General features: G+C 40.0%; 4 protein-coding genes across 6 annotated transcripts in view; 2 read left to right on the forward strand and 2 right to left on the reverse strand.

Annotated features, from left to right (window-relative positions):
• Positions 1–195: 195 nt before the first annotated feature.
• RB195_008862 (uncharacterized protein) lies at positions 196–2,056 on the forward strand (the record flags this gene model as incomplete). The annotated part of the gene is made up of 8 exons (XM_064195571.1): positions 196–308; positions 417–541; positions 623–721; positions 840–949; positions 1,014–1,175; positions 1,593–1,697; positions 1,751–1,904; positions 1,965–2,056. The coding sequence occupies 8 exons, from the start codon at positions 196–198 to the stop codon at positions 2,054–2,056; spliced, it is 960 nt and encodes a 319-aa protein (XP_064046716.1).
• Positions 2,057–2,428: 372 nt separating this feature from the next.
• RB195_008863 (uncharacterized protein) lies at positions 2,429–10,105 on the reverse strand (the record flags this gene model as incomplete). Of its 3 annotated transcripts, none has more annotated exons than XM_064195573.1 (17): positions 2,429–2,587; positions 3,483–3,641; positions 3,695–3,792; positions 3,936–4,138; positions 4,383–4,476; positions 5,323–5,419; positions 5,481–5,535; positions 5,592–5,706; positions 5,772–5,839; positions 5,899–5,989; positions 6,107–6,188; positions 6,674–6,750; positions 7,049–7,184; positions 7,255–7,391; positions 8,443–8,573; positions 8,734–8,738; positions 9,983–10,105. In XM_064195573.1, the coding sequence occupies 17 exons, from the start codon at positions 10,103–10,105 to the stop codon at positions 2,429–2,431; spliced, it is 1,830 nt and encodes a 609-aa protein (XP_064046717.1). The 3 variants fall into 3 exon arrangements, with proteins under 3 accessions (XP_064046717.1, XP_064046718.1, XP_064046719.1); XM_064195574.1 differs by having other exon boundaries at positions 3,695–3,798; XM_064195572.1 differs by lacking the exons at positions 8,734–8,738; positions 9,983–10,105 and having other exon boundaries at positions 3,695–3,798; positions 8,443–8,572.
• Positions 9,104–9,424, forward strand: RB195_008864 (uncharacterized protein; the record flags this gene model as incomplete). The annotated part of the gene is made up of 2 exons (XM_064195575.1): positions 9,104–9,117; positions 9,202–9,424. The coding sequence occupies 2 exons, from the start codon at positions 9,104–9,106 to the stop codon at positions 9,422–9,424; spliced, it is 237 nt and encodes a 78-aa protein (XP_064046720.1).
• A 9,444-nt stretch (positions 10,106–19,549) lies between the features above and the next one.
• Positions 19,550–27,350, reverse strand: part of RB195_008865 (uncharacterized protein) — a gene marked incomplete at both ends in the record, with an annotated part of 54,600 nt that continues 46,799 nt past the window's right edge. The window contains 13 exons of the mRNA XM_064195576.1: positions 19,550–19,677; positions 19,735–19,789; positions 19,855–19,962; positions 20,628–20,723; positions 21,359–21,449; positions 21,529–21,627; positions 21,687–21,778; positions 22,689–22,805; positions 22,949–23,046; positions 24,168–24,320; positions 24,391–24,586; positions 24,655–24,798; positions 24,859–25,045. Of these exons, the coding sequence (XP_064046721.1) occupies positions 19,550–19,677; positions 19,735–19,789; positions 19,855–19,962; positions 20,628–20,723; positions 21,359–21,449; positions 21,529–21,627; positions 21,687–21,778; positions 22,689–22,805; positions 22,949–23,046; positions 24,168–24,320; positions 24,391–24,586; positions 24,655–24,798; positions 24,859–25,045 (1,564 nt within the window). The remainder of the gene's footprint in view (positions 19,678–19,734; positions 19,790–19,854; positions 19,963–20,627; positions 20,724–21,358; positions 21,450–21,528; positions 21,628–21,686; positions 21,779–22,688; positions 22,806–22,948; positions 23,047–24,167; positions 24,321–24,390; positions 24,587–24,654; positions 24,799–24,858; positions 25,046–27,350) is intronic.

A 27,350-nucleotide genomic window follows, 5' to 3' on the forward strand; every position in this document is an offset into this window, starting at 1 on the left:
GGTTGTAAAAATTGTAATGATTTGTATTTTTGTAATTATCCGCCCACACTGAAATCATTACTACGGTATTTATTCCTCATTTGTAATCCGAAATTCCAAAAAAATATACGTCAGTGTCATTAATTTGTTCCTCTAATGTCATCTGATACATTTATTTGTATTCTGATATTTGGAATAAGAATCGTTTTAGGTGAAATGCATGGTGAACCTCCTCCCGAAAGTATAAAGCCAGAAGCACCGTTCCATTTTGGAGGTAAGAATGGGCTCGATCCTTTACTTCTCGGTTCCGTTGGAATACTACTGTCGGCGTGAGTTTTTTTTTTCTACTGAAGAACTTTTTTCCTTTAAATTTAGGTTATAAATTTTATCCACACATTTCTTAACCTTAGAATTCATTCTGTCGCTTTTATTTACAGTCTTTTCTTCATAATCTACCGTTTGATAAAATTACAATGGGATGAAGCAGCTGCTCGTCGACGAACAGAAGCTCTTCTAGCTATGGCAGAAGATGATGAAAGAGAAAATCGCAGAGAAGCACAAAGTTCTTTTCTATTTACCTTTTCGAGGACTTATTTGTACACGAACATCCAATTTTCTGATCATGATCACCTTTTTTTTGCAGTGGCTGGTGGTCGCCGAAGAAATGTTCGTCGACGAGTGCAGCATGACGCTGATGATTTTGTCAATGAAATGCTCGGTCCTGCAGATCCAGAAGCAGACGGTAAGCTACTATTAACTCAATTGCAACTATTTTGTGCAAGATTTTGCTCGCCTAGTCTCCTGAATTCTATTTATACATTGCTATTTTCTTTAATCTCTAAAGGACCAACACGTTTCAGATTCCGCTGGCGAAGGCGTCGTACCAATGTTCGAAACCGATGAGAAAATCGGTAAAAGGAAAGCAGCGAAGTTGCAAGCAAAAGCAGAAAAGAAAGCCCAGAGGGAGCAGGTAAGAATATCCATGTTTGAATTGAGCAATTTATTAATGTAATGTATATAATGTGTATTTACAGGAACTCATCGAACGTGAAGAACGCAAGAGAAGAGAGAAAGAAAAAGAAGAGAAACTTGAGCAGGAAAGAGAAAGGGAACGCCTTGAAGAGGAAGCGGAACAAGAACGACTAAGGAAGGAGAAAGAAGAACGGGAAAAACGAGAATTAGAGGAGTACCTGGCGGTGAGTTAGTGATCTTAATTTTTATTCCTTCTATGTTCCTCCACCCAAAATTCTAACGACTGTAATATCCAGACAGGCGCAGTTTTTGTCTTTGGCATAAAAATTACTCAGGAGCACCCGTTTTCTGTTAAGGATGACTTATTTTAATAGCTCATTGGGGAAGCTTCGCATATTTTAGTTGTATGGACCAACTGACAATGATCTTTGAGCTAAGAAAGCAGAACTTTCTTAAGGCTTCGCAGCACTAACAGTTTCAATAACATTGGTGGATTTCCACACAAAACAAAGTCCACTTAGTATAAATATTTAGTTAGTGTTTATGTCTAGAACTTTTCTTGGCTAGAGCTAATGTAACAACAAACCAAAATCTCGGCTTAACATGCAAAGAAAATTGACTAACTTTCCACTTCCCTGCAGCTGAAAGAGTCCTTCGCTGTGGAAGAAGAAGGATTCGACCAACTCGAAGAAGAAGAATCAGCTAACTTGATGAAAGAATTTGTGGATTACGTAAAGAAGAGCAAGGTGATCCTCCGTATATTAAGAAACCCTAGAAGAAAAATCTATGAGGGTTTCAGGTCGTTAACATGGATGAGTTAGCCGCTCACTTTGGTCTGAAATCCGATGAAGCTATTTCACGACTACATTATTTTCTCGATAACGGTCTCCTTGAAGGTGTTATGGATGACCGTGGGAAGTTTATATACATCACCGATGAGGAATTGGAAGCTGGTAAGTTCGAACTTTTCCTATAACTTCTAATTTGCCATGTATTTTCAATTTTCACTACAGTAGCCAAGTTCATCAATCAAAGAGGAAGGGTCACCATACATGAACTAGCTCAATACAGCAACAAACTTATTCGTTTGGAAGGTGAAGCGTGATCAATATGGGTGTTTTCAGTAGTGTACTTGTTGTAATTATTGTTTCTCTTCTATCTGTTGTTGCTTCTTTTACTTCTTCTGTGATGCCGATTAGTCAGGATACAAAGTATTTATTTTCTACAAAAGATTATTTACCCGAAATACAAGACGGTGTAAAAAGAGGAGGACCCATTTTGATGGGCTAGTTTGGAATTAATCCATTGATGAAATTACGAATGTGATCAGAACTGGGAATAAAATGAAACATAACGCTTTAAAGCCAACAGATATACGGTGTAACAATGAGACCATTTCAATTACAATCTGCGGGTGATAGTGAACTAAGAGTGCGTACCGGGGCTCGCTATTGATGTTGTATCTCTTCGGGACACACTACATATCCAGCGGTCGAGAACCGTCTCTTGCGTTCGACGGAGCTCCAGCATCTCCCTGTGACGCCATTTCTTCTTCTTGCATAATGCGAAGACATGTGCCTTGCCCAAACCGAGCATCCATGAGAATCTTTTGGATATGCATCTTTGCGATAGCTTTCTGAAAAATTCTCATATTGTTTGCTGCATCACAATTGAGAAGTCCCTTTTTGAGTTGCTTTCAGGTTATCGACAGAACACGACGAAGGCAATTTCGAAACTAGGCCTAAAATCCTAGCCACAATCTAAAAAGTAGCGTCAAAAATGTCCCCCGATTAGAACTGACACCAATCTAGATGGCTTTTCTGACTTGAATGAGACATTTGAATCTGTCTATCTCAATGATCAATCAGTCAGCGGTCTCTGCTAAGCTTCGCCAATCTACGGGGACATCTGATCTAGTCGCTACGTCAGTGATAGAAAAGAAGGTTCAGGATTTTCTACGCCTAGTTGTGGAGACATTTGATCACTTAAATTGTGAATTGAATCGCATACTTAAAGCACTGAAGAAGATGATTTGCCGAAACCTCAACCAATAAAATCAATTAACAACTTTTTGTATCGCTTATAAAAAATCAATGCTGACATGAATTGATCGTCTTGCTATAGCTGACATGATCACAAGTGACGCTCTGCGGCATATTCCTGCGTTCCAACAGCTTTAACGCATTGTTCTCATTCTTGTACAATTAGAGAAGTTAAAAACGACTTAAGATAAGGCGATGAAAACGTTTAGACATAATTTCTCTGTGCTGAGGACTGCGTTCCGATTGTTTTTCTAACCGAAGTTCATGGGAATGTTCTATGGAGGTTCTCAAATTAAAAGCAATTTTGTTTTACGGCTTGCTTGTAAACGAGAACATTTACGCTTCTAGTGAGCTGACAACGAATTACTGTTTTCTGCTGCAACCCTTAGTTGGGATGAAATACCTACTACTTTGGGTCTACAGATGAACATTCATCCTTATATAAGCTCAAGGAACTGGCAAATTAAAAGAACCATTCGGTTCTCTCACCTCGTCGTCATTAAGGAGACTTAGGTTCTGGCTGATGAACTGTTGGAACTGAAGATCAGCATCGTACTGACTTTGCTGAAGGTACCCTGAACCAAGCGAAGGAGAGTGGTGTTGAGGTGAAGCTACCACTCGTGTCTGTGGTCGCAGCTGATCACTCATCTAAACATTCGCTGTAGAATAATTGGAGAACACAACAAAAAGTATACGCTTACCGACAACTGCATGTGGCGTGCCTGACTTCCCCGAGGTACAGCCTGATGACCACTGACCATCATAGTGCTGAGTGGCGAATCGCCCAACAACGGTGAGTCTGAATCTGGAAGTGCTTTATTGCTCATTTCATATATTTCTATGGAAGTCAGCGCACATATTACTTTACTAATGCAAGCATTACGAAGATGATACGTGATCCTCTAATATCGAGAAGAAATCATGGCTGTCAAAAATACTTGCCATGCTGTTCGATAACGACGGTGCGCTCGTCTATGCCATCATCGATAATGATATCATCCCCAAGCTGACCGCGAGAACCAGCAGCGGAACTTGATCCACTATTTAAATCAATTGAGGACCCATCATTAGCTATGGAGCCACTGTGCTGAGGGTTTGAAGCGGACGATTTCGACATAACCGCCATTCGTTTTCGCGGTGGACCACTGAAATTAAGGAATGAGTACAGTTGAAGGAAAAAAAGAAGTGTGTTCAGAAAAAGTAGATCATAGTCAGTTATGAAAACAATTTATACAATGTCAGGAGCACCATATCAAACTGCTATTTGTCTTTTCCTTGATTTATACATTTTAATACAGGTTCTCAAATTTTCATTCAGAACTGTTCCTCAAACCTATTGCTACAGTGGAAAACACAAAATTTACTTAAAGAACACTCTCAAATCATTACCCGGAATCCACATCGCCCACACTTACAAGTCTGTACATTTTCTGAGCGCCATTTGTGTAGTACGTGGTAGGGTCGATTATCATAGTCATTGTATCTGAAAATCAGGTGATTTTACGGAGAATCAAAAATAGTTACAAAGTCATTGGAACTCTTAATGGAAATCACGTTCGGGACGGGAATATTCTCCAAAAGTACTCCAATGCTCTCAATGAGATCAATTGTTACTATAATTCAATAGAAAATCTTGGAGATAGAACTACTAGTGGATTCATTAAGCGGACATATTGTCTTAATGTGAGCGATCAAAATGAAGACAATTGGGTTAGAAGTTGAGTCTAAATAAGAGTAAGAGAAAGACCGTTAATGTGCAGTGTGATTCTGATACGTTACTTCATCTGAAGAGAATGCTGGATACCGCATTCATCGTTCTCCACTTCGTCAAAACTGCGCGGTGCGCTTCCACAGTTACTCTGTTGACATAACATCTACGGTGTATCTACTGGCAGTTAACAGGAGTAAAATGAAGTTGTGAAAGGAGGGGTAGGGGGACACGCTACCGCGCTCCTATCTCGGTATGTAAATAACTAAGTTAGTCGGGGCCCTAAAACTTAAGCACTAGTCTTTGAGCATCTATGGCATGTAAGTTGAAGTCACTGAGGGGGAACAAAGAAGATCGAGCTTCCAGAAATAACAGCGAAGTTGAGTGCCCCCTCTACCCAACAACCACATTTCCCTCGTTAATTGATACAGTTGTGTTGGTTGAAGTATATAACTCGTTTATTCGTCCAACATTGCATTTATATGGAAGTTTTTTTTTGCAGTTTTTCAACATAGTAACCTAGATTTGTGTTTGGCGAGCGACCAGTACTTATTGGTGTGAGAATAGTAATCGATTTCGTTCTTGCCTGAAAAGGGTTATATAAGGAACAGTTACCCTCACCTTTCTTTACATTACCAACCATCCCAGCATTTCCACTAGCAGTGACAGTCATTCCTTCATGAGAAACTTTCTGGACGAATTGCGAATTGGAAGATGTCTGAAAATTAGTTTATCACAGACATACATTGGGCACTAAACACCAACTAAATGCAACTCACAATCTGAACACGCTGAGAACGCGTAGCAGGGACTGTTGCCGTCTTTTGAGCTTGACTAAAAATATGAAAATGAGAAAAATCATAATTGTAACAAAATTATGCAAAACTTACGTCGATGCTGTTCCACTTCGTGTGCCAGCACTTTCTCCTCCTGCATTGTTACCACCGACCACTCGGATTGTTGTTTGACCTCCACTAGGGCTTGACTGGCGAAGCAGAATGTAGCCTACAATAATTGCATAGCCTATATTCCTTTTCTGTCAAGTTCATAGTCCCTAGAACTAGAATCACCTCCACTTTGCGATTCGGACTGTGCTAAACGCTGATGAGTTGTAGTCGGCTGTGACGGCTGCTGATATCTGAAAGCAGAAAATATACTCAAATCAATAATATTTTGAAAAATGCATCAAATGCCCACCCTGAGATCATCACATCGTGGTTCACCTCGTTAAAATATACATCCTGCGCATTCGAAGGCGAGAGGGATAAATGAGATTGAGTGGAAAGTGCTGAAATAACAACTAAAATAACGTATACTGGACAAGGATGAAAAAAAGACAGTTGCGTCTTTGATGTGCTGGCAAACTTATTGCATCTATATATCAACTGTTGCAAAGACAACGCACGTGCATCTTCAAAAATGTATTCGTCAATCCACTGCATTGACTCCGATAGAAAATCTCCGTCCGGGCACAATCTGTCGGCATCCTTAAAAAAACAGATGTAAAAGTAATGCAAAAGAGCTGACCGTGATAAATGAAAAAATGTTCACAAGGCCTTCTCAAGGATTGATACCATGTCTTCCAAATTCAAATGGGATCTCATAAATTGGAAATGTTCTCTTATTTTCAAAAGTCGATCAAGATAAAAGACCTTAGATAGGAATTTCCAATCAGTTGAGGCGCTCATGTTAAAAATTAGGACTAGACAACAACTCGTCAATCCAGAGATTATGTTATCATACAGGTTCAAAACACGAGTTCAGTTTTTTATAGACCAACGAGACTAAATGTTGCTTTTTGAGTATTACAGTACTTTTTTGAATTTACTTGTTTCACATGACAAAAAAAGAGCAAAAGCGAAAGATGAAGCGGGGATATAAAATGGCAAACGTTTGCCTCAAACGAATTAAGAAGCACTTATAATAGGTATTACAAGGAATGTTACTGGGAAAATACGAATTTATGAGTCACCTCGGCTCGTTCTGTTTTTCTTTGGATGTAAAGGTCGCGCAGTCGATCCCACTCATCAATCAGAGAATTCAAATCCGCTGGAAAGAAATCGATTAGGTTAACCTAGGTACCTAGAGATACGAGAGAGGCTAGTGAAAACAAGACAAAATCGTCATTGAAAAAGAAACCTTAGAAAATTACTACTGCACGGTACTAACGAACCGTACTAAAACTTGCAAACAGTTGATTGAGAAATTTCAATGCAATGACTGTTCGATTCGAACAATTTTCAGAGGTGTTGTGTAGACGAACACTTCTTTAAGATCACTTGTTGTTGCCCACATTTCCCGCAACTAAGACAAAATATAAAAAATAGCGCAGGTGTGGGAAACATACACTGCCAATGTAGATCTTCGGCAATCTGATCCCATATTCTAAGTCGGAATTTGTTGTTCTCTGGCTTATCCCGATAGAATTCGTTCAGAGGATCGTAAAGGCAAGGATTCTCACGTACTGCATTGATTAGGCGCAGCTGTAAACAAGCAATTAAACTAAACGTGGATAGCGAGGAGATACAACGAATTAGTGGAATCCAAGAATACCTGGAAATCTTCGTCATTGTTATCACGTGTTTGTGACTCAGAAGTCGTTCCGCTCAACACCAACTCTTCGTCGATCGATGGTTCAATGGTGGGGAAGTCCTTCTCAGTACGCTCGAAATCGTTCCCAACGATTCTGCCTGGAATACGCTTTCAACATTGGTAAATTTGCAGTCTCTTCACACATAAAGAAGAATAAAATATCATTGAATTCCTGAATAGTTTATAATCATTACGATGAGAATGCTTTTCACTCATGAAATGGAATCACGTGCATAAAAGGTTCCCAATCAGCTTGCGGCCAAGCTAATTGTGAACACGAACATTCAACATCGATTCTGATAGGAAATTACATACGCAAATTCGGACGAGATTACTTTATATCTATGAGATTTTTTTTTCTTTGAAATTACTGACTGAACTAACATTTCCCTAGCTTAATAATTTCTGGCTAAGCTCACATTTCCCCTAGATTATCTAACAATTTCCTAATCGGATTCAAGTTGTGAGGAAGTGAGTCTCCTATCCTCAATAAACCTGCATAATATTTGGCATTATCGACACCACAGATCTGGTGCCAAACATGGATTTCACTCAACAGAAGCAAAATAAAAGTCCCATTCATTTTTTAAGATAGTTCTTCATAGCGAAAAATTGCTATCACTTTTGGTAAACAAAACTTCTGAAAAAAAGAGTTAAGGTAAGGGAAACTGCCACCCATCAAAGCGAAAGAAAACATAGGTAAACATAGGTGTTTCTAAGATAGGAAAGTCAAAGTTTTATCATTTGGATGGTTTGCCACATGCAATGGACGACATTTAGACATCTTTTGCAGAAAGAACGATGAAGGTAACCATTTTTTCAAATGAGGACGTTATTTTTCGACTTTGGATATGCCTGACGTGGAAGAACATGAGGAAAAACCATCCGATTTCACAAAAATCTTTCTAAAACCACATCGAACAACAAACCAATAAATTCAATAAGAATGTTACCAATAAACATCGCAGCAATGAAAGAAGCACGTTTAGGAAATCGAAATAAACTACTGACAATGACTCATGCTTCATCATCTGGTGCGAATTCATGAACTTTTTCTTTCATTGTTTATGCCGCTGATAATATCAGCTACATCACCGTTTCGAAGCACTGTCAGCAAAATTCCTCAGCAGTTAGAAGCGGGAACAGTACCTGATCGCGTTCCGACATTTTTCAGCTCAGTTAGCTGGTATTCGCCGCTGCGAGTCGTCGTCGTCGCCTGCGCCGATGGCTGCGACGCTGTGGTCTGTGGTCGCCGAGAATGGGGACCCGCGACTTCCATGCTAAAGGACGCGATTACAGAAACGACTGTGCAGAATGATATCAAAGATGATGAAGAAGTGTAAGATGATCGAAACAACAACAAATTACACGAGAAACGACGTCGCCAATGTCGCCAACGGTTTCTGAAGCGTGCGCGACGACGTCACACAAAGAACTCACGGATGCTGCGTTGCGGGGACACATGGCGGATGTCAGTGAACAGTATAGAAATGCCGTCCGCTCTCTACGAACCAGCTGACCCTGAGGCTTCGAGAAGCCGCCGTTCGCGCTGTTCTACGCTTACGCCGCGCAACCGCTCCAGAGCCGCGTCGCACAGCTTCAGAAACCGCAACGACACGCTCGCGACATGACGGCGACCGCGTCGCTGAACCGCCGACACATCCGAATGCCGCGGAGGTCGACGCAGACGTGACGTCAGCGCCCGCGTCGGTCGATAATAACCGTCTCCGACATCGTTTTGGGACCAGCGGCGCGATAGCGTCTGCTGTCCTTCAGGTCATCGTCCTAGTTGCTGGGCTGCGGAGGCCAGATGGAATTCCTGAGGTATGGGGGACGCGCCGAATTGTTGAGTTTCATCAGTTGGTTTTTCCATTTGTATGAATGTTAGTTGAGAGTTTTTATGTTTAGCTCAGTCCATCTTCCTCCGAAAAACACACCGGAGTCCATCAGGAATAGAAATAGCCCGAAAGGATGGCTAAATGTGTCTTTGATGGAAGAAACAAACCTTTTACTAACTCAAGGAAGAATTGGCGTTACATCTGGATTTTTAAAAAAGCTGTTAGATGTGGAGTGTCTCTTTGTGTATGGCGAGTCTTTGGTCAGAATTGATGATATCGATCGGGATTTTTGAAGAGATGTAGAACATCGTCGTAATGTGGTATAACAGTTTTGGACGGAGGATTTCTTCTGATAACCTAACGACTTTTTTTGTGATCTGTGTACACTGTCGGTGCACACTTCTCTACCAATTATCAAATTCATTGGCTCGAATCTAGAGAAATCTCCATGTTTCCATATCTTTTCCAGTTTCAGATATCTGTTTAGTTGTCAGAAACGTCTGATTCGGTGTTCTCGTAAAGTTTTCTCTGCGTAGAATGCTAATTGAGATCTATAGACATGAAATCTCATCGTTTAAACCACGCTACTCCGTTTTTATTTATTTATTTTATTGAAACAGCTTCTTTTCTCGAAGTTGTGACAAGATACTTTGGAAGAATAAAAAGGAGAGTTAATCTAAGTCTGTAACCAGTTAAAGGCATCACCCCACGAATCTGAGGTGCTGCAGATTTCAGGTGGAGTATTCGTATAAAGGATGGGAGACTACGGAGAGGAGGGTGATTCCGTCCATTTCTTCCTAATTGCCGTAAAAAACGGCCTGGAATATACGGCTTCATTCGTTTTGGCGCACCATTTTGTACAAGAGGTTCGATTGGAGCGCGCCAGTCTTGTGCGGCGCCGCATCTTCCAGGCCGTTTTTTACGGCAATTAGCAAGAAATGGACGGAATCACCTCCCTCTCCGTAGTCTCCCATCCCGTATACGAATACTCCACGTGAAATCTGCACCACCTCAGATTCGTGGGGTGATGCTTTTAACGATTTTTCATCTTATCAGTTCCAAGTGTTTAATTTCTCAATTTTCATTTTTTTCAACAGTTTTAATCCTCATACACAATCTATCACCTTAGCGATGATTGCCTCTTACCGATGGGACCTTACTTAATCTCAACTACTATGTAGGGGTGGCCTTTTTATTGCATAGTCGGGTGAAAACGACATGAAGCACGGTGCAAGGTGCAGCACGGTTGCGTAAGCGTTGGCGCTCGAAACGGCGCAGTGGAGCGTAGCGGTTACGATCGAGGGAGGATCACCGTTCATTGTTCCGGTTCGCGATGGTCCCACCTCGATTCCAACCGCTACGCTCTGCCGTGGCGCTTCGAGCGCAGACGCTTACGCAACTGCACCGGGCTTCATGTCATGTTCATTCGTTTTGAGCCGACTATAACTCTTTGCTTGATACGAATGGACGGATATCTTTGCATTCGCTGGTACCGTGTGGTCGTCTTTCTGGGGCAATAAACTTTCAATTGAAACCACCTATTCTTTGATCGATACGGGCCAAGATCCCAAGAGACTTAGCACATGAAACATATTTTTTTCCTCCACGATATTACGGGAAAACTTGCGTTTTGAATTCCACTGAACAAGCGGATTTTCTATGTAGATTTGTCCTCGTCTTGCACTCAATAACTATTGAATATTTTCTTCTCATCAAATCTCGATAACAACTGTTTTGCTCCCTTCATTTCTTTTCCTTTCAGTGCGACGAGCTTCCTTGGATACCTTGTCAAAATCGCAAAAACTATAAATATAGCGATTGCGATGCAACCTTTAGACACTTTTTGGAAGATTTCACGACAGAAACCATCCATGAGAGAGAAAAAAGTTTGTCCGATGCTACGTAAAGATAGAAATGAATCCTGATGAGCAATTAGAACAAAGTAAAGGTCGATAGTATGATCCGACCATCTACTGGACGGAGGATAGGCAGCATTGTACAAATGAAATTAGTGAATCCAAAACGTTCCTATCGATCCTTACCAAATTGTGTCAGTGTCGGCGTCGAATTTCTTCACGAAGATGATCGCAATGGAACATCAATTGTAGCAGAGCAGGGCAAAGAGAGGGAGTGTGGGTCACGCGGAGAAAGAACGTGCGTCAGAGCGGAAGCGTCGCGCACGCCCGGCTGAACATATTGATTGATGGTTTCTATGACGAAAAATAGAAAACCTAAAAATGAAGGGGAAACCATAGCTATAGATTGCAGGTAAAGGATAAAGAATAGTGTCTGGCGTTAAAAGCATCACCCCACGAATCTGAGCTGGTACGGATTTCAGGTGTATTCGTGTACGGGATCGTAGATTATGGAGAGGTGGGTGATTCCGTCCATTTCATGCTAATTGGCGCAAAAAATAGTCCGGAAGATGCGGCGCGTGCACAAGGCTGGTGCGCTCCAATCGAACTCGTAGAAAATAGCGCGCCGGAAACGTTCGAAACCGTACCTTCCGAACTGCTTTTTACGGCAATTAGTTTACGATCCCGTATACAAATACTCCACCTGAACCGTACCATCTCGGATTCGTGGGGTGATGCCTTTAATCAATCCTCTTGAGATGCGCCAACGCGTTCACTTCAATTCAAAATTGTTTGAAGCTAACGCTGTCGCATGTCTAGCTTAAAGAATGACACCTGCGAGTTCTTATCCTCCTACGCAAATATGCAGCCAATTTATCGACCCTGGAATGGTGAAAGGCTTGGTTGGCACCAAAGCAGTTTGAACAATCGATCGATCGTGCAGTCACAGCATAACCTCTTACCGATTGCGCTACACCCGCCCAGGTAATAAGTAGTTCATCCAAAAAGTCAGAATACGGAATGAGGGGCTACGTTTTGGAGGTAGAGTATTCCCTTTTTAGAGACATAGGCATAATGGAAATCCATGATTTGCTTCACCTTGTGCATAGCGGCCAGCAGTTTGAACAAATTTGGCACAGACTATGTTTTTTTTTTTAATAGCTATTGAGGTAAAGCTCTCTTCTTATTCTTTCTATTTCTTGAAAAAACTAACTCTTCTCGATGAATAAAATACTTTAGAAGAAAAAAAGAACAATTTTATCTTGTCGTTTGTCAGATTGAAGCAGGAGCCAATGTTGTTATTATTTTATTTTATTACTTTATGTTTTATTTTATTACTTTATTACGACTAATGTTTCGGCTTCGTCCCTTCTCCTTTCTGGAGAACAATTTTAATTCCTTGCTTCTGTTGTGTCCACAGTGAAAGTGCATAGGAAATGGAAAAAAGGTCTATTAAAGGCATCACTCCACGAATGAGGTGGTACGGATTTCAAGTGGAGTATTCGTATACGGGATGGGAGACTATGGAGAGGGGGGTGATTCCGTCCATTTCTTCCTAATTGCGGTAAAAAACGGCCCGAAAGATACGGCTTCGGACGTTTTGGCGCACTATTTTCTACAGGGAGTTCGACTGGAGCGCGCCAGCCTTGTGCGGCGCCGCATCTTCCGGGCCGTTTTCTACGGCAATTAGGAAGAAATGGACGGAATCACCCCTCTCTCCATAGTCTCCCATCCCGTATACGAATACTCCACCTGAAATCTGCACCACTTCAGATTCGTGGGGTGATGCCTTTAACTGACTCACACCCTATAGAATTACTTAGGTACTGCCTTATATAGGTGCGGGTCACCTAATGATCTACAGTAATCACAAGGATGATCTGCATTGATTACAATCAGATTGTATCACTATACGTCTTGTCCTAAATCTTCTGGGACATTCTATCCTCAGTATAACTTTATGATTTTAAAACGGTCGGCTACCCGAAGGTGGTGCGTTCGGGTAGCCGACCGTTTTAAAAAAAAGAAAAGTTCCACACCTATATATAGTCGGGTCAATACGACATGAAACACGAGTGTAGTTGCGGTGCATTTGCGTACGCGCTCGAAATGGCGCGGTGGAGGCAGCAGTTGGAACCAAGTTAGGACCGTTGCAAACCACACCGATGGATGGTGCCAGCAAGTGTTTCACCACGCTCCTAGCCGCTACGCTCCATGTAAGCGCCTGGAGAGAAGCCGCGTACGCAATTGCGTACGTGCTTCATGTCGTTTTGACCCTACTATAAGTTCCACTAGGTTCTTTCTTTAAAAACTACCGTTGAAGATAATAGGTACCTAATCCTAACACCTATCTTCGTCCACACCTACGGATACGTATGGTATGGTAGAAGCCATATCATCTGAGCCATATTCTCGAAACATCGCTCCACGGTTCTTCCATTCTTGTGCAAGTATATAGAAGCCGAGCGAAGTGTTCCCGAAAGTCTAATTGCTTCCGAGCAATGCACAGGAAACGTTGCGTCTTGAAACGATGGTCGGCGCTTAGAAAAACTTCTAAAACATTGATCCATCTCGTGCAAATGCTAAATTTCAACATCCAAAAAGTGTTGAAGAGGGGAAGAACTGTCTATTAAAGGCAGCATACCACGAATCTGGGGTGGTATGGATTTCAGGTGGAGTATCCGTATACGGGGTCGTAGATTATGGAGACGGGGGTAGTTCCGCTCATCTCTCTCCCTGAATCACTGCAAGCAACCGACCCCTGAATGCTGTTTTTTTTTACGATGCCTTCTACTGAAGCGCGCCATCCTTGCACGCGTAGCGTCCCCCACTACCTATCGGGGCAGTCCGAATTGATTTTCGACGAATCGCAAGGCGGAGGCGGCGCAAGGGGTGGGGCGTTGCAATAGATGGCGTCATACAAAACAGCATTCTGGAGCCGGCTGTTTTCAGTGATACAGGGAGAGATGAGCGGAACTACCCCCGTCTCCATAATCTACGACCCCGTATACGTATACGATATATATATATATATATAATCTGAGGTGGTGCGGATTTTAGGTGGATTTTTATATATATATATATATATATATATATATATATATATATATTATATATATATATATATATATATATATATATATATATATATATATATATATATATATAAATCCACCTAAAATCCGCACCACCTCAGATTCGTGGTTTGCTGCTATTAAAGGCGGCGTATCACGGAATTGACGATGTTTGATCACTGTTTATGAATATAGAATCCTGGGCATAAGCTACGAATATGAAAGTGGTTTTCCTCCTAATCGTCCTGAAAAACAGCTAGGAAAACGGCGGTTGTTCCCACCAGCTTTACCACCATCAAGCTGTCGATGAGGTCTCCTCAGCAGTCTAATCAGCAGAGCCAATGAATAGACTGCTGATAGAACCGGGATGGGGTGTTCTAACGTATCTCATAGCGAATAATTCGGTTTCCCACGCAGTTGTTTTTTAGTACGATTAGGAAGAATTGAGCAAGGCTTTACACGATGTTTCTTGATCTTTGTGACCATGTGGTAGATGTCTCCCGCTAGAGCTCAAGCCATACGTCGGAGGGGTTTATGTCTTCTGGAGCCCCATAATATAGTTAGTCAGATTCTTTTTTTCAGCGTTTTTTATTATATTATCTTGTTATATTCATCACTATATCCATGTACTGTACACATCAGGCTCGATACGGCCTCACACACGATGGTGTAATTGCGGAAGCGACCGCGCACAAAGAGGCGCGATGAGATTTCCGTTCAATCCCGTGGCGCATTTAGACCCAATGAGGATCCCACTGCGACTTCGACTACCCACGCAATTGCACCTAATGTCAGGTATTTTATCAGCGGTTTACTTATTCCAGAGGCCGTTGTAGCGCAGTCGGTTGGAGGGCCGCTGTGGCCGCACCATCAGTAGTTCGAAACCGCTTTGGGGCCAACCAAGCCCTTCATTCCTGCGGGTTCGATAAATTGGTACCAGACTTTTCCGGGAGCATAAAAACACTGACTTGATGAATGGGCGCATCCGAAGCGAACTGATTAATGCCGGACAATCTATTTTTTTGTCCTTTGTTGGTTAAAACTTATGAGTGATCTAATGATCAGGTGTTCCGGCGTGTTACGTTCAGTTCGAGATGATTTTCAAAAATTTCCGATTTGCAGGATAGTTTCCCTTCTCGTTGCACCCATTTTCCGTCCAATTCGTCTTTTTTGCTGTTCTTGAAGTTCTACGAGAGGAACACTGATGTACTCATGGATTTTCCTGCGGAGTCTCCTAGAGCTGCAAATAGGCTCCAAATATGAGCATAGTCGGATCAAAGCGACATGAAGAACGGTGCAGTTGCGTAAGCGGTTGCGCTCGAAACAGTGCTGCGTAGCGTAGCGGTTAGAATCTAGGGGAGGGACCCTCGCTGACACCATTCTTTGCCTTATTTCGCGATGGTCCCACTTCGACTTCTACCGCTCTCCCCACCGCGCCGCTTCGAGAGCAGCCGCTTACGCAACTGCACCGTGTTTCGCGTTTTTCCCGATTATGTAAGATTAATATAAATTCATGGATTTTCGCTGCTAAGGGCCTGTGTAGCGCAGGCGATAAGAGGTTTCGCTGTGTCTGTCTGTCGATCGGTCGATGGTTCGAAGCCGCCCCAGCGCCAACCAAGCCTTTCATCCCTCCGGCGCCGATGAATTGGTGCCGGACTCGTTTCGGAGGATAAAAACACTGGCTTTTTATATTGCCTGGCACTCCCAAGTCATTGTATACGCCAACGCGCGTTCCAAAAAAAATCCTCAAACGATTCGGAATTCTGAGGGGAACGCTGTGGTGTGTCCTAAGCGGATTGACTAGGGCCAAACACATCCTTTTTTTTTACTTTAAAGGTTCCCTTCAATCATATTTTTTTTGTCAGAGCTGAATAATTCACTGCTGAACTGAATCCGGGGCGATTGTTTCACTACCAGTAAGTTGTTTTCGTTTGAGAGGTTTTCGCGGTGGGAACACATTGCGCTGTGTACACCGAATAACTTTTTCATCCTCCGAATAATGTTGCTATGAGTAGTCTCGGGGTGAGTGTGGTGTAGCGGTGAGGTTCCGCTTCCTTCACGATCGATCGGAGGTTCGAATCCGCCCTATTACTCACTAAGCTTTTCATCCCATCTCATAATGCTATTAATTTTTATTAATATTTTTGTTATATTAATGGGGCGGGTACAGCGCAGTCGGCAAGAGATTCCATTGTGTCTGCACAATCGATCGGAGGTTCGAATCCGCCCTAACGCCAACCAAGCCTTTCATCCCTCCGGAATACCGATAAATTGGTACCAGACTTGTCCGAGAGGATAAAAACACTGACTTGACACATCGGCTGGCCATCGCAAGTCATTGTATAGGCCAATTACACGTACGTAAACCTCAAACGATTCTGAATTGAAGTGAACGTGGTAGCGCGGGTCCCAAGCGGATTGATTAACGCCAGGAACTTTATCCTTTTAACTTTATGAATAGCCTCAGGATCAGTTTTCTAGTGAAAATGGGAACAGGGATCTGTTTATGGGACTCATATCATTGACCACATCCAAGACTACAAACTACAAATGAGATGATATGTTGAATATTTTCCTCTAGGAATTAAATCGAATGATTTTTTATACCACTTTTAAAAAAATCTTAAATGCTTTACACTCACTTACCTTAACTTTATTTTAATCTCAAATATGTCCTTTTTTATGTGATCATAGGCCATAAAAAGGACAAACGAAGCCCAACTAACTAACGAAGCAAAAATTCCTCTCAATACCTTTCCCCTAAACTTTAGATTCAAAAAAAATTGAAGCCTCAAATTATAATGAATTATTTCCAAAAAATAAATGAATAAATAAAAACAAGAGAGAAGTGAGTTACAGAAAAGAGGCCTAGGAGTCATATTAATTGTGGTCTCTGGTTTCCAACGGTGACTAATATTAATCCAAATGGGTCCCTTCATTAAGAAAAAGAAAAACTCGTTAAAGCTGTAGCTGAATTCATTCATTAAATCCATCACATACGACATTCATCCTGAAATTTATCAACGAGGCTTGGAAAGCGATCATCTGTCGTCGTGCGGAGAACGTTTTTCACTGGAGATTTGCTCGAATGGCAGATGACATTGATGAATTAGCCGTTGAAACATATCTCAAAACAATCGTGTTCACTTTATTCTTCCAGAAATTTATTTATTTATTTATTTATTTATTTGACTCAAAGGCGTGGCAAGGAATGAATACAAAGACTCCTGGCAAGAACTCCTCGTCTGATACATGAGCCGCGACGGACGCATTCATAGTTGAATTTGGTCTACGGTTACGGTGACATTATCTATTGGATCTATGTCAAGATCCAGGAATCACGATGGCAAAATCAGTGTAAATCACCAGCTTTATCCGGAGCGAACTCAACAGTGAGTATGAGCACAGTTATGACAAAATTTGCCAAAAAATTTGACAAAAAATTGACAAAAAATCTTAAAATCCGTCCTTGGTCGTATATTAGAAATCCATGTTTGATTACGAAAAAATCACATTTGGGGGAAAATCTGTAGCGAAATAGCACAAAATTATTTTTTTTTATTACTAAGGGTTTTCGTTTCCTTATCGAGGAGGATAGCACGTTTGGAGGGAAATCTGCACGTTTCCAAATAGCATGAAAAATCTCTTCCGTACTATTACATCTTTATATTAGTATTACTATGATTTTTTTATTATATTCGTATCCCTCTCAAGGATTCTCGACCTCGGTTTTTTGTAGGTTTGGGTTATCTTGACACTGCTCATTGATCTGCTTCAGGATCCAGGAATCACGATGGCTAAATCAGTGACAATTGTCAGCTTCACCCAGAGCAAACTCATCGATGAATAGGATCACAGCTATGATAAAATAAAAGGAAAAATTTAACACCCTTCTTTAATCGTGCATGACAAAACCCATCTTTGAATACGAAAATATCACTTTTGGAGAGAAATCTCCACGTAGCCAAATAGCACAAAATTATTTTTTCATTCCACTTTTTTATTTCATCATTTTTATTTCTATTTTATTTCATTTTTATTGTTTATTTATTTATTTATTTACTTATTTATTTATTTTTTATTTTGGTTCGTTGTAGGTCTGGGTTATCCTAACATTGTTCACTACTTCAAGATCCAGGATTCAGTGGGCTTCGCCTGCTTTACCCGGAGCAAACTCACCGATGAATAGGATTACGGAAGTATGACAATAAGAAGAATTTAACATCCGCCTTCAATCGTGTATAAGAAATCCATGTTTGAGTACAAAAATATTACGTTTCGAGGAAAATCTACACGCAGGCAAATAGCATAAAAAAAGCTTTTTCCTATCATTCTATTCCTATCTTCTATTTTTTTCGTGTCTCTATCGAGCATTTGCTTCTCGACCTTCGTTCTTGCTAGGTCTTCGATTCAGAATATTATCATAATAAGTTCCAACCAACCTTTCCGCCAGGCTTCATTCTTTCAGTCACTTAGGAAGATGTTCCCAGAAAAAAAATAGAAAAAAAACACGTCTTCCAAGAAATCCGATGGTTAATTAGCTCTCAAACAGTTCATTAACTTCTAAATCAAAGGAAAATCAAAGAAATAGTTCATCAGCTCCCAAAATAAGAAGAATTTCTGGATTCGTTGATATATCAAGGGTTTCGCGTCTCTTTCGCAGATATAGGATGTAGGATACTCATCAGAACCATCAACCTCAATTTAATCGCATACGAGACAAATCCTCAAAATAATTAAATAAAACTTTATTAAGTATATGTACGCCAATGAAATACAATAGAAATATCAGAAAGCACCGGCATGATTAAAAATCCATTCGAAAATGGCTATGGAAGCAAAATAACGCGCGGTCGGCGCTCGCGCCCGCGCGAAGAAAAAAAAAAGAAATTTTCGCGCGATAAGATGAGCTGAAGTGAGCATCAATATGTGGATATATTACAGATCAGAAACGCAAATGAAAGAAATGGAAGAAATTGTTCTATAGATAGAACTATTACAGTAAAATTACCCATCTATCTATTAGAATTCGAATATTCCTAGAAAAAAAATCATAAAGAGAACGTTAACCGTTCAGTTGTTGAAAAAAAAACATAGAAAAACGGCTCACTGGCCTTGTCAATGGCTTTTTTTAAAATGATAGTGGTATTTTTTTTAGCAGTGAGCCTATTTTTTTTTCACAAAGTAGCGATCTACAGTACTATATGATTACAGTACGATAACCGGGTGGAAACGATTCTGAGGTGATGATGAGTAGCGTTGAAACCGTTGAACATGTGATTTTGGTCACAATTTCGAACCTATGTATTCGGAGGTGATGGACATCGGATGATCCTCCCCCTTGATGGAATGGAGGACGAGTTGTCACGGTAGTAGGTTGATCGTCGGCGGCGATCTGATCCGTTTCCGTGAAAATAGTAGCTATTTTGCTCGCGATTTGGTCCCGAAGCGCAGAGCTTTCCTCTAAAATGAATCCATGCCATTTTTCCTAGTTTCTCCTTCGGCGTGGTTCGATCTGATAGGAGAGTTCCATAAGTCGACGTTGATTATCGACAACACGGAAATTACGGATGAAATTCTGCGTTTCATAGATCTTTTTCTGTTCCATTTGTGTCACTGAAACGATTACGGTACAATTTTCTAGTCAGAACCTTTAAAGGTGGATCGAAATACCTGAATATCTGGATTTACATTGTCGAAAACTTCGTAGAATGTTAGCGATCATATGCTGAAATGGAAATTTTGAGGAAATTTGGAATTTTGAACGGGACACTCTGAATAGGACTTACTGACCATTTTCTCAAAGTTTACTAGCCCGTTATAGTAGGTTTTATTGCCTTCGTGGATAAATGTCAAATCTTTCAGCAACAACGGTACGAAGGGGATCAACGGTGGTGACATCTGAATAGCTGTATTCATTATGGAAGCCAAAATTCTTTGTCCAGGCGGCGGCGATGCTTTTTCGATTGGTTTAGGGTAGAGCGAAAGGGAATGAATCATTAAGAGGAGAAATCGCGCGCGCTGCGGCGCAGTCACTGGCGTCAAAACGTTTGACGCTGACTATGTACAGGTGCAGGCCCACGCTATTTGGACTAAAGTGGACCCCTAGCCTATGCGATATTCGTTTGGATACAATATTTCTTCTTCAATATTTCATTTTGATTTTGTGTCCTTCTCAGGAAACACGAATTTCCATTTAGTAATGAAGATAGATCTTTGACTGAAATAAATATTAGGTGGTTGGACAAAATAGGTCTCTTGTACAGATAGTTGGTGTTTTTGCGAAGAACTCCCACAAATTATTGATCGGTAAATGCTTCTTTATCATAAGTAAACCTCAAACTTTTCCAAAAAAAGTCCATTTCCAAAAAAAAGTCACAAAAAATGGAAAAATGCTTGAATTACAGATATAGAACTACCGTATAAGTCTAAAAGAGGACCAAGACGTGCAAGAAGCTCGCATTACTCTAGGATTACGCTCAGCAAGGATCTCATTTTCATGGACGCGAGCCTTGAAAGCCGCAAACCGCAAGGATTACAGTTCGTTTTGAGCTAAAGGAACATACCTTGGCGACAAGCGCTCGATACGGTCGATGATTCCTTGACGGATCCAACAACGATTCGAATTCAGCAAACTGTCGACGCAGTTTGGCCGGTAGACGCTGAAAATTGCACTAACTAATAAAAAAAGGCTAAATAGAAAACAATTACGAGAGCTGAAAGCTCTTTTCCTCACGAATTTCAGGAAAAAAACAAAAAAAGATAAAAAAATGAAGGAAAATCCAAAAAAAAATGTCAAAAAAATCGACATCTAGCTAATCTTTAGCAGTTAACAGATCAGATTACATTTGATCTTCCAGGTCTGATTATCCACCTGATCCATTTATTTTAATATTTATTATCTATTTCTGTATTTATCTAAGCATTATTATTACAATGACCAAACTCTTTAAATCAATAAATTAGTGAACACTCTTCTAAAATCAAACCAACACATATGTAGGTTCGATTTTAGAAGAGCCACAATAAATCTAAAATCACTTGAAAAATTACATTTTCTGTATTCTTCTTGATTTCTGTTTTTTTTTTAATTTCTTATTGCATATTAGAAAATTAGAAGAAGCGCTCCTGCATTTTCGGAAGATTCTGGGAAAAGAAATTGCTTTGAGCCAGCTATTTCTTTCCAAAAACATGACCCAAAAATGCAGGTGCGCTTCTTCTATGTTATGAGATTGTTAACAACTCCATTAAATATCCTGAATTTAATGAAATACGGTATAAATCGGCACGGGCTCACCTCCCAAACATGAGTAAGTCGACTGACAGCTATATTGCTAAGACCTAATGTTATCGCAAATAATGTCATCAAATCACGATTCTCCTTTGCACTGAAATTGAAAGATGAGCACTTAAATGATTCCTTATGGAAAAAAGAAATTCCACAAAAATCACAAAAAAATCACTCACTACATGGCAATTTTTATGAATTTCCTCAGGGTGTTCACACGTTTTTGTGGTAGCGCTAATAATACTTCCGTTGTTGCCCAGTATTGAACCTCGTTGAATCTAAAATTGGACGATTCCACATCACTGCAGAATTTAGGATACGTTCGATAAAAAAGCACCTTCTCATTAGAAGATCCAGATTCGATGGAACTCGTCCGGGGAATTGATCTCGTCCGATCACTTGTGTTACAAGTTCAATTTCGTCCGTAGCCTAAAACATCTTGCAGTATGGGACCTCCCTTCTTATTTCGATAAAGAAACGAAATATTCGATAGAAAATGATGAGTGATTTATTATTGTTTTAATCCTTTTTGCATTCTATATCTATATTTTCAGGAAAAAATCACTTGTGGAAGAAATTCCGGAAACACTAGAGAAATTACATATATCCAGAACATATAAAATCTGACTAGAATGGATAGAATATGAAAGAATTGGCGAATTCTTGTGGTGAATTCTGTCCCTAATCCTTTTTGTTTATGTCACATCTATGGGTGTTTTCAAATAAATATACAGATAAATTAGAAAATTCAGCAAAAATGTCCCTAGACTGCGCGGGCTTGCAGATTTCGAAGTTGTGGGGTTTAAACCAAAAAAAAAAAGAATGCATCCCGACCGCACATATTTAACAGCTTTGAGAAGCAAAACGTGGGACAGACTGAACAGGTTGTTAAACTTATTCTTTGATTAAAAACACAATCAGTGGCAGGATTTCAAGATTCCATTTCTCTTATTCCATTAGCAATTAAAAAATTCGAAAAAGATTGAGACAGAGACAAAGAAATAGATAAAGAAAGAAAAGATCTCGTAGGAATTGGTGATGAAAAAAATCAAGACGTGGAGAATATTTTTGAAATAGGTGTGCAGATTTCCGCAAAATGTTAAGAATAATATAAATAATAACAAAAAGCGAATATCAAAAGAATATGAAGAGTGCAGACATTTGTGGAAAGTTTTGCAAAATACTACAATTTATAAATAGAATAGAATTTTCAAACGATTTAAGAAGAAGTTAAATATCAAGAAACTTAACAAAAATCTCACGCAATCATTTTTAAATTCCAATTCGTATTCCGCGCAAAAATGAAACGAATAATATTGATGCGTATTGATTTTCTCACCTCGAAAAGTTGCGTATGAAGAACAAGGAGTTGTTGTGCTAATTCATGACTTCCAACATATTCCATCACTGAAGCATGTACAGACTCCAGGGGACCATTTTGATCGAGTTGTGGGGCCTAAAACAATAATACAGTTTTCTTTTCTGAAGAATACAAATTTAAAAATTTCTGTAAATTTCAGCAATTCAATTTAAAGAATAGCAGGGATTGATTCTAATTATATAATTCGTTTTCGTTTTCTTTAATTGAATCGCACTTACCAAGGAATCGATCTCATCCTTACTAACCACGTAGAGCTTGCTATTCAAGGAAAGCATTGTGGCGATACTGACGTCACCATCGTAGAATACAACTTTTTCTGAAAATTTAAATACCATAGAGATCAGTCTATGTATTTAAGATAGTGTATCACGAATTCGACTCGTGGTACAGAAATTTCAGGATACCCGTAGAGTTCAGGGATTAGATTACGAAACCCTGGGTTGTTTCACCCCTCTCCTCTAATTGTCGTAAAAACGGCGTGGGAGCGGCATTTCTCCCTACGAGGTACGTAGGAATAAATGCCGCTCCTAGTCTTTTACGCGTTTCGCTCCTCTCGGCCGCCTATTCATTGGTTTTATTTAAAAAAAAAAGCTGGTGAGGAGACCTCATTGATCTTCGACCGCTTGCTCGTAAATGCGGCGCGTTCCAACTGACTTCATAGGAAAGAACGCCGTCTTTCACATGGTTTTTTTTAACGATTAGGAGAAGATGAACCGAGCCACTTTCATTTCCGTGATCTACAACCCGAACTCTACGGGGTTCCTGGGCTTTCCTACAGTACATCAATTTTGTGATAGGATGCCTCTTCTCCCTTGTCGAACTACCCAATTTAGTTAAAAGATTTTCAAAAAAAGTATTAGAAATCCATGGAAATCGTAACAAAAACGATCAATGAAGAAGTAGCTTTCCTCTCAGTCATGAAAAATGCCGAACTACATAGAATAAGGGCAACGTTTGAAAAAAAGAAACCTTTGCACTTTCTCTATAAAATACAAAAAAAAAAATCGGAAATTGTATGATTTGCTCGATCTCTCATGTAACTCACCAAAATCTATGGATTCTGAATAGATGGATTTCTAATGTAAAAAATATCATAGAATTAGAATTTGACTGAATCAAGTAAAATGCGATCAAGATAGGTCACGAAGAAGGATGCCTTCCAGAATAAATTATTCAGGAATTTTTACAAAAAGAAAAATCTTCTATCTAACTAGTTTCTAACTCTTTAATTTGATTCCTATTTAACGTGACACGTCAAAGTTGAAGAATGTCCTTAGATTGACATTGGTTCCACCAGACCCACTACAAATTTTAAAAAAAAATGTAGAAATCTATGGAAGTCGTTACAAAAACAATAAATACGAAACTATTTTCCTCTCAGTCGTGGAGAAATGAGAAAGAAAAAAAAAACAACCAAAAAACAGTGAAAACACAAACCTCCACTGCTTTTCACCTCAACCAACGCCAATTCCTCGCCATGTGAACTTCTTAGTCGTCCACGGACCAGCTCACAGATTTCGGTCGCTGTTTTATCCATACGAATCGGTAACGCAAACGATGTGGTGTCCGAGAGATGAATGATCTGATTGCCTGGAAACACGTATTTGTGATAGTTGTCCTGGATCTACCTAAAAGAGCTAATTCAGCCGGTTTAACTCACAAATATCACTAGGAAGAACTGGATTCGGTGACGGTGCCATTGTGGACAGTACACCACATTCAAGGACAACTGCTGGATGACGAGCAAGCGTACGTCGTGCTTCCTCTCTGAGATCACGAAGAGCTGAGATCCGAGCCAGAATCGGGCCCATCCCAGGCAAAGTTCGATTATCCTCCAGGACGTGACAGTAGAGCTCCTGACAAAGAAAAGAACCCGTCAAAAAGAAGGAAGGTTGTTCGAAAAATTTGCTTCTTAGGGAAAAACCTCAACAAAAGCGTTTGCTGCAGGATCCAGGAAATAGTGGATCCCCAAGGCGTTCACCCAAAGCCATAGAAAAGACACCACCCGTCGCCGAGCCGAAATCCGATGTTCGAGATCGTCCATCACCACAAGCGGGTCAGAATGAGGCTAAAATCTATGGAATTATCCGCTGAAAAGAGGGACACTTATATGTTTTAGTGATTTTACCTCAGCTGCTCGTGAATAGTAATGTTTGAGGTAGTTGCAAAGTGTATTAGTGGGGAGATAGATGATATGAGTTAGCACAAGATCCTCCAGAAACACATCCAATTCAGCGCCATCCTCTTGAGCATCCACACGTGTTTCCAACACGTACTCCAACATTTTTTCGGCTAACCCAGCCATGACAGAGTAACTGAAAAAATAGGAGTTGGTGAAATATTGCAACTACACGGATGCACAATAAACAAAAGTGGGTTCATGAAGAAGTTGATATAAAAACGGTAATTTCATTGGTTCAAAAAATTTAATAGCAAAAAAACGCTGATTTTGATAGCAAGTTAGAGGATGAAGCGTAAAGTGTCTGGCGTTAATCAATCCGCTTGGGACCCGCGTCACCACGTTCACCTCAGTTCAGAATCGTTTGATGTTCACGAACGTGTAACTGGCCCACACAATGACTTGCGGTGGCTAGCCGATGTGTCAAGTCAGTGTTTTTATCCTCCCAGACAAGTCTGGTACCAATTTATCGACCCCGGAGGGATGAAAGGCTTGGTGAGTACTAGGGCGGATTCGAACCTCCGATCGATCGTGCAGACACAAAGGAATCTCTTGCCGACTGCGCTGTACTGGCCTCATTAATATAACAAAAATACTAATAAAAATTAATAATATTAATAAAGATACATTTATGGAAGTCTGCTGCGCATTCAACGAGTGTAGTATAACAAAAATACTGGTTTAGATAGCACAGAAAGTATGATAAGAAAAAAATTAGAAAGTCGGCGTCATTTCCACAGTCAATGTTCTTACTGTAAATCATACTAAGAATTACAGCTACCGTAAGAAAAGTAGGATAGAAGCTTCGAGCACGTTAAAAAATTTCTGTTTTCTTTTAGGTACCAATATTTACTTTGTTGTGCTTTCTTAATCACAAAAAATCTATATTTTTCCTACATTCTGGTAATTCTTCGACAACGTACATACAGAAATTCGACCGTAAAAATATTTTTATGTCATTTCAATGAAATGTATATACAGTACGCGTATGTATTAGATATCTCGATGATGGTAAAATTTGTTGCAGCAGAATAGCTACTCGACTACTGACCAAAAAAAAAAAGAATAAAATAAAAGGAATGATCCAAAAAAATTTCGGGCCATTAATCCAGAAATCCTTGTGGGCCTAAAAATATTCTCAGCAAGTGTCTGTGCACAGAGATCACTGCTGTGCAGAGCGCTAATAGCGTTATTAGCTTCGTTGCGAAAAAATCGCGCGTAGACCAAGTGCACTAATTTGTTTCGATCATGGATCCCTTAGTATAGGAGTATTCAGGATGGAAAACGATCTGGCTAGTGGTGAACTTTCAGCTTTCATCAAAAAACACATCCAGAAAATCAAAGGAAATCAATCACAAAAAAAAAAACTCCCGATCACATATCATTGTATTTGATCTGTATTATATTTTTTATATTATATTACTTATATTTATATTATATTATTATTTTTATACATTATATTTATATTTGATCTAGTACTTCTATAAAAATCATCTCAGAATTCAGTGGAAATCCATGTGACAAGAAGTTCAGATATTCTCCTTAGCTTCTCCAAAATTTCCCACCATTACTAGTTATGTCTAGAGTCGAAAAATCCACAATCCATTTCCAGGCTTTTGATAAAGACGAATTTTTCAAAATGTCAAAATGTGGATGAAATTCCACCGAAATCTCGTTGCCTAAACAAAAAAAGATACATGTTTATGTTTTATTTATTGTGGAAACCCTCCAAAATGATAGAGACCCAATTTCCAAGGATTTGAAATTCAGAAGAATTCTAGAATTATTCACTTTTGAACAGGATAACAGTTAAAAGTAAACTGTTCTTTAAGCAAATTTATTCTTATTAGTTTTATTTATTCAGTAACAAAGAGTTCAGAATATTTCAGTTAGTCTTTTCAATATTTTTTAGCATCACAATTTATGTTATGTTTGGTGTGAAAATTATAAATGATAGAAATCCCATTTCAAAGGGTTTGAAGTCCAGAAGAATTTTCAAAATTTTCAGATTCGAACAAGAGAGCAGTAAACAATGCACCGTTCTCTGAACATGTCTTATTTACTCACTTGTATTCAGTAACGGTTCAGTAATGATCTACCCAGATAACTGCAATATAATTATAGTAGAGAAACGATTCCACGGCAAGCCTCGGCGAATATGCAGGCAACCGCTTCAGGCAATAATGCCACCCCCACCGATTAAAGGTATCACCCCACGAATCTGAGGTGGTACGGATTTCAGGTAGAGTATTCGTATACTTCGTATGCGGCATAGTAGATTATGGAGCGGAGGGTGATCCCGTCCATTCCTTCCTCATTGGCGTAAAAAACGGCCCAAACGATACAGCTTCGAGCGATCCGGTGCGCTATTTTCTACAACGAGTTCGTTTAGAGCGCGCCAGCCTTGTGCATGCGCCGTATCTTCCGGACCGTTTTTTACG

Source organism: Necator americanus, chromosome III (assembly GCF_031761385.1).
Source record: "Necator americanus strain Aroian chromosome III, whole genome shotgun sequence".
NCBI classification, from domain to species: domain Eukaryota; kingdom Metazoa; phylum Nematoda; class Chromadorea; order Rhabditida; family Ancylostomatidae; genus Necator; species Necator americanus.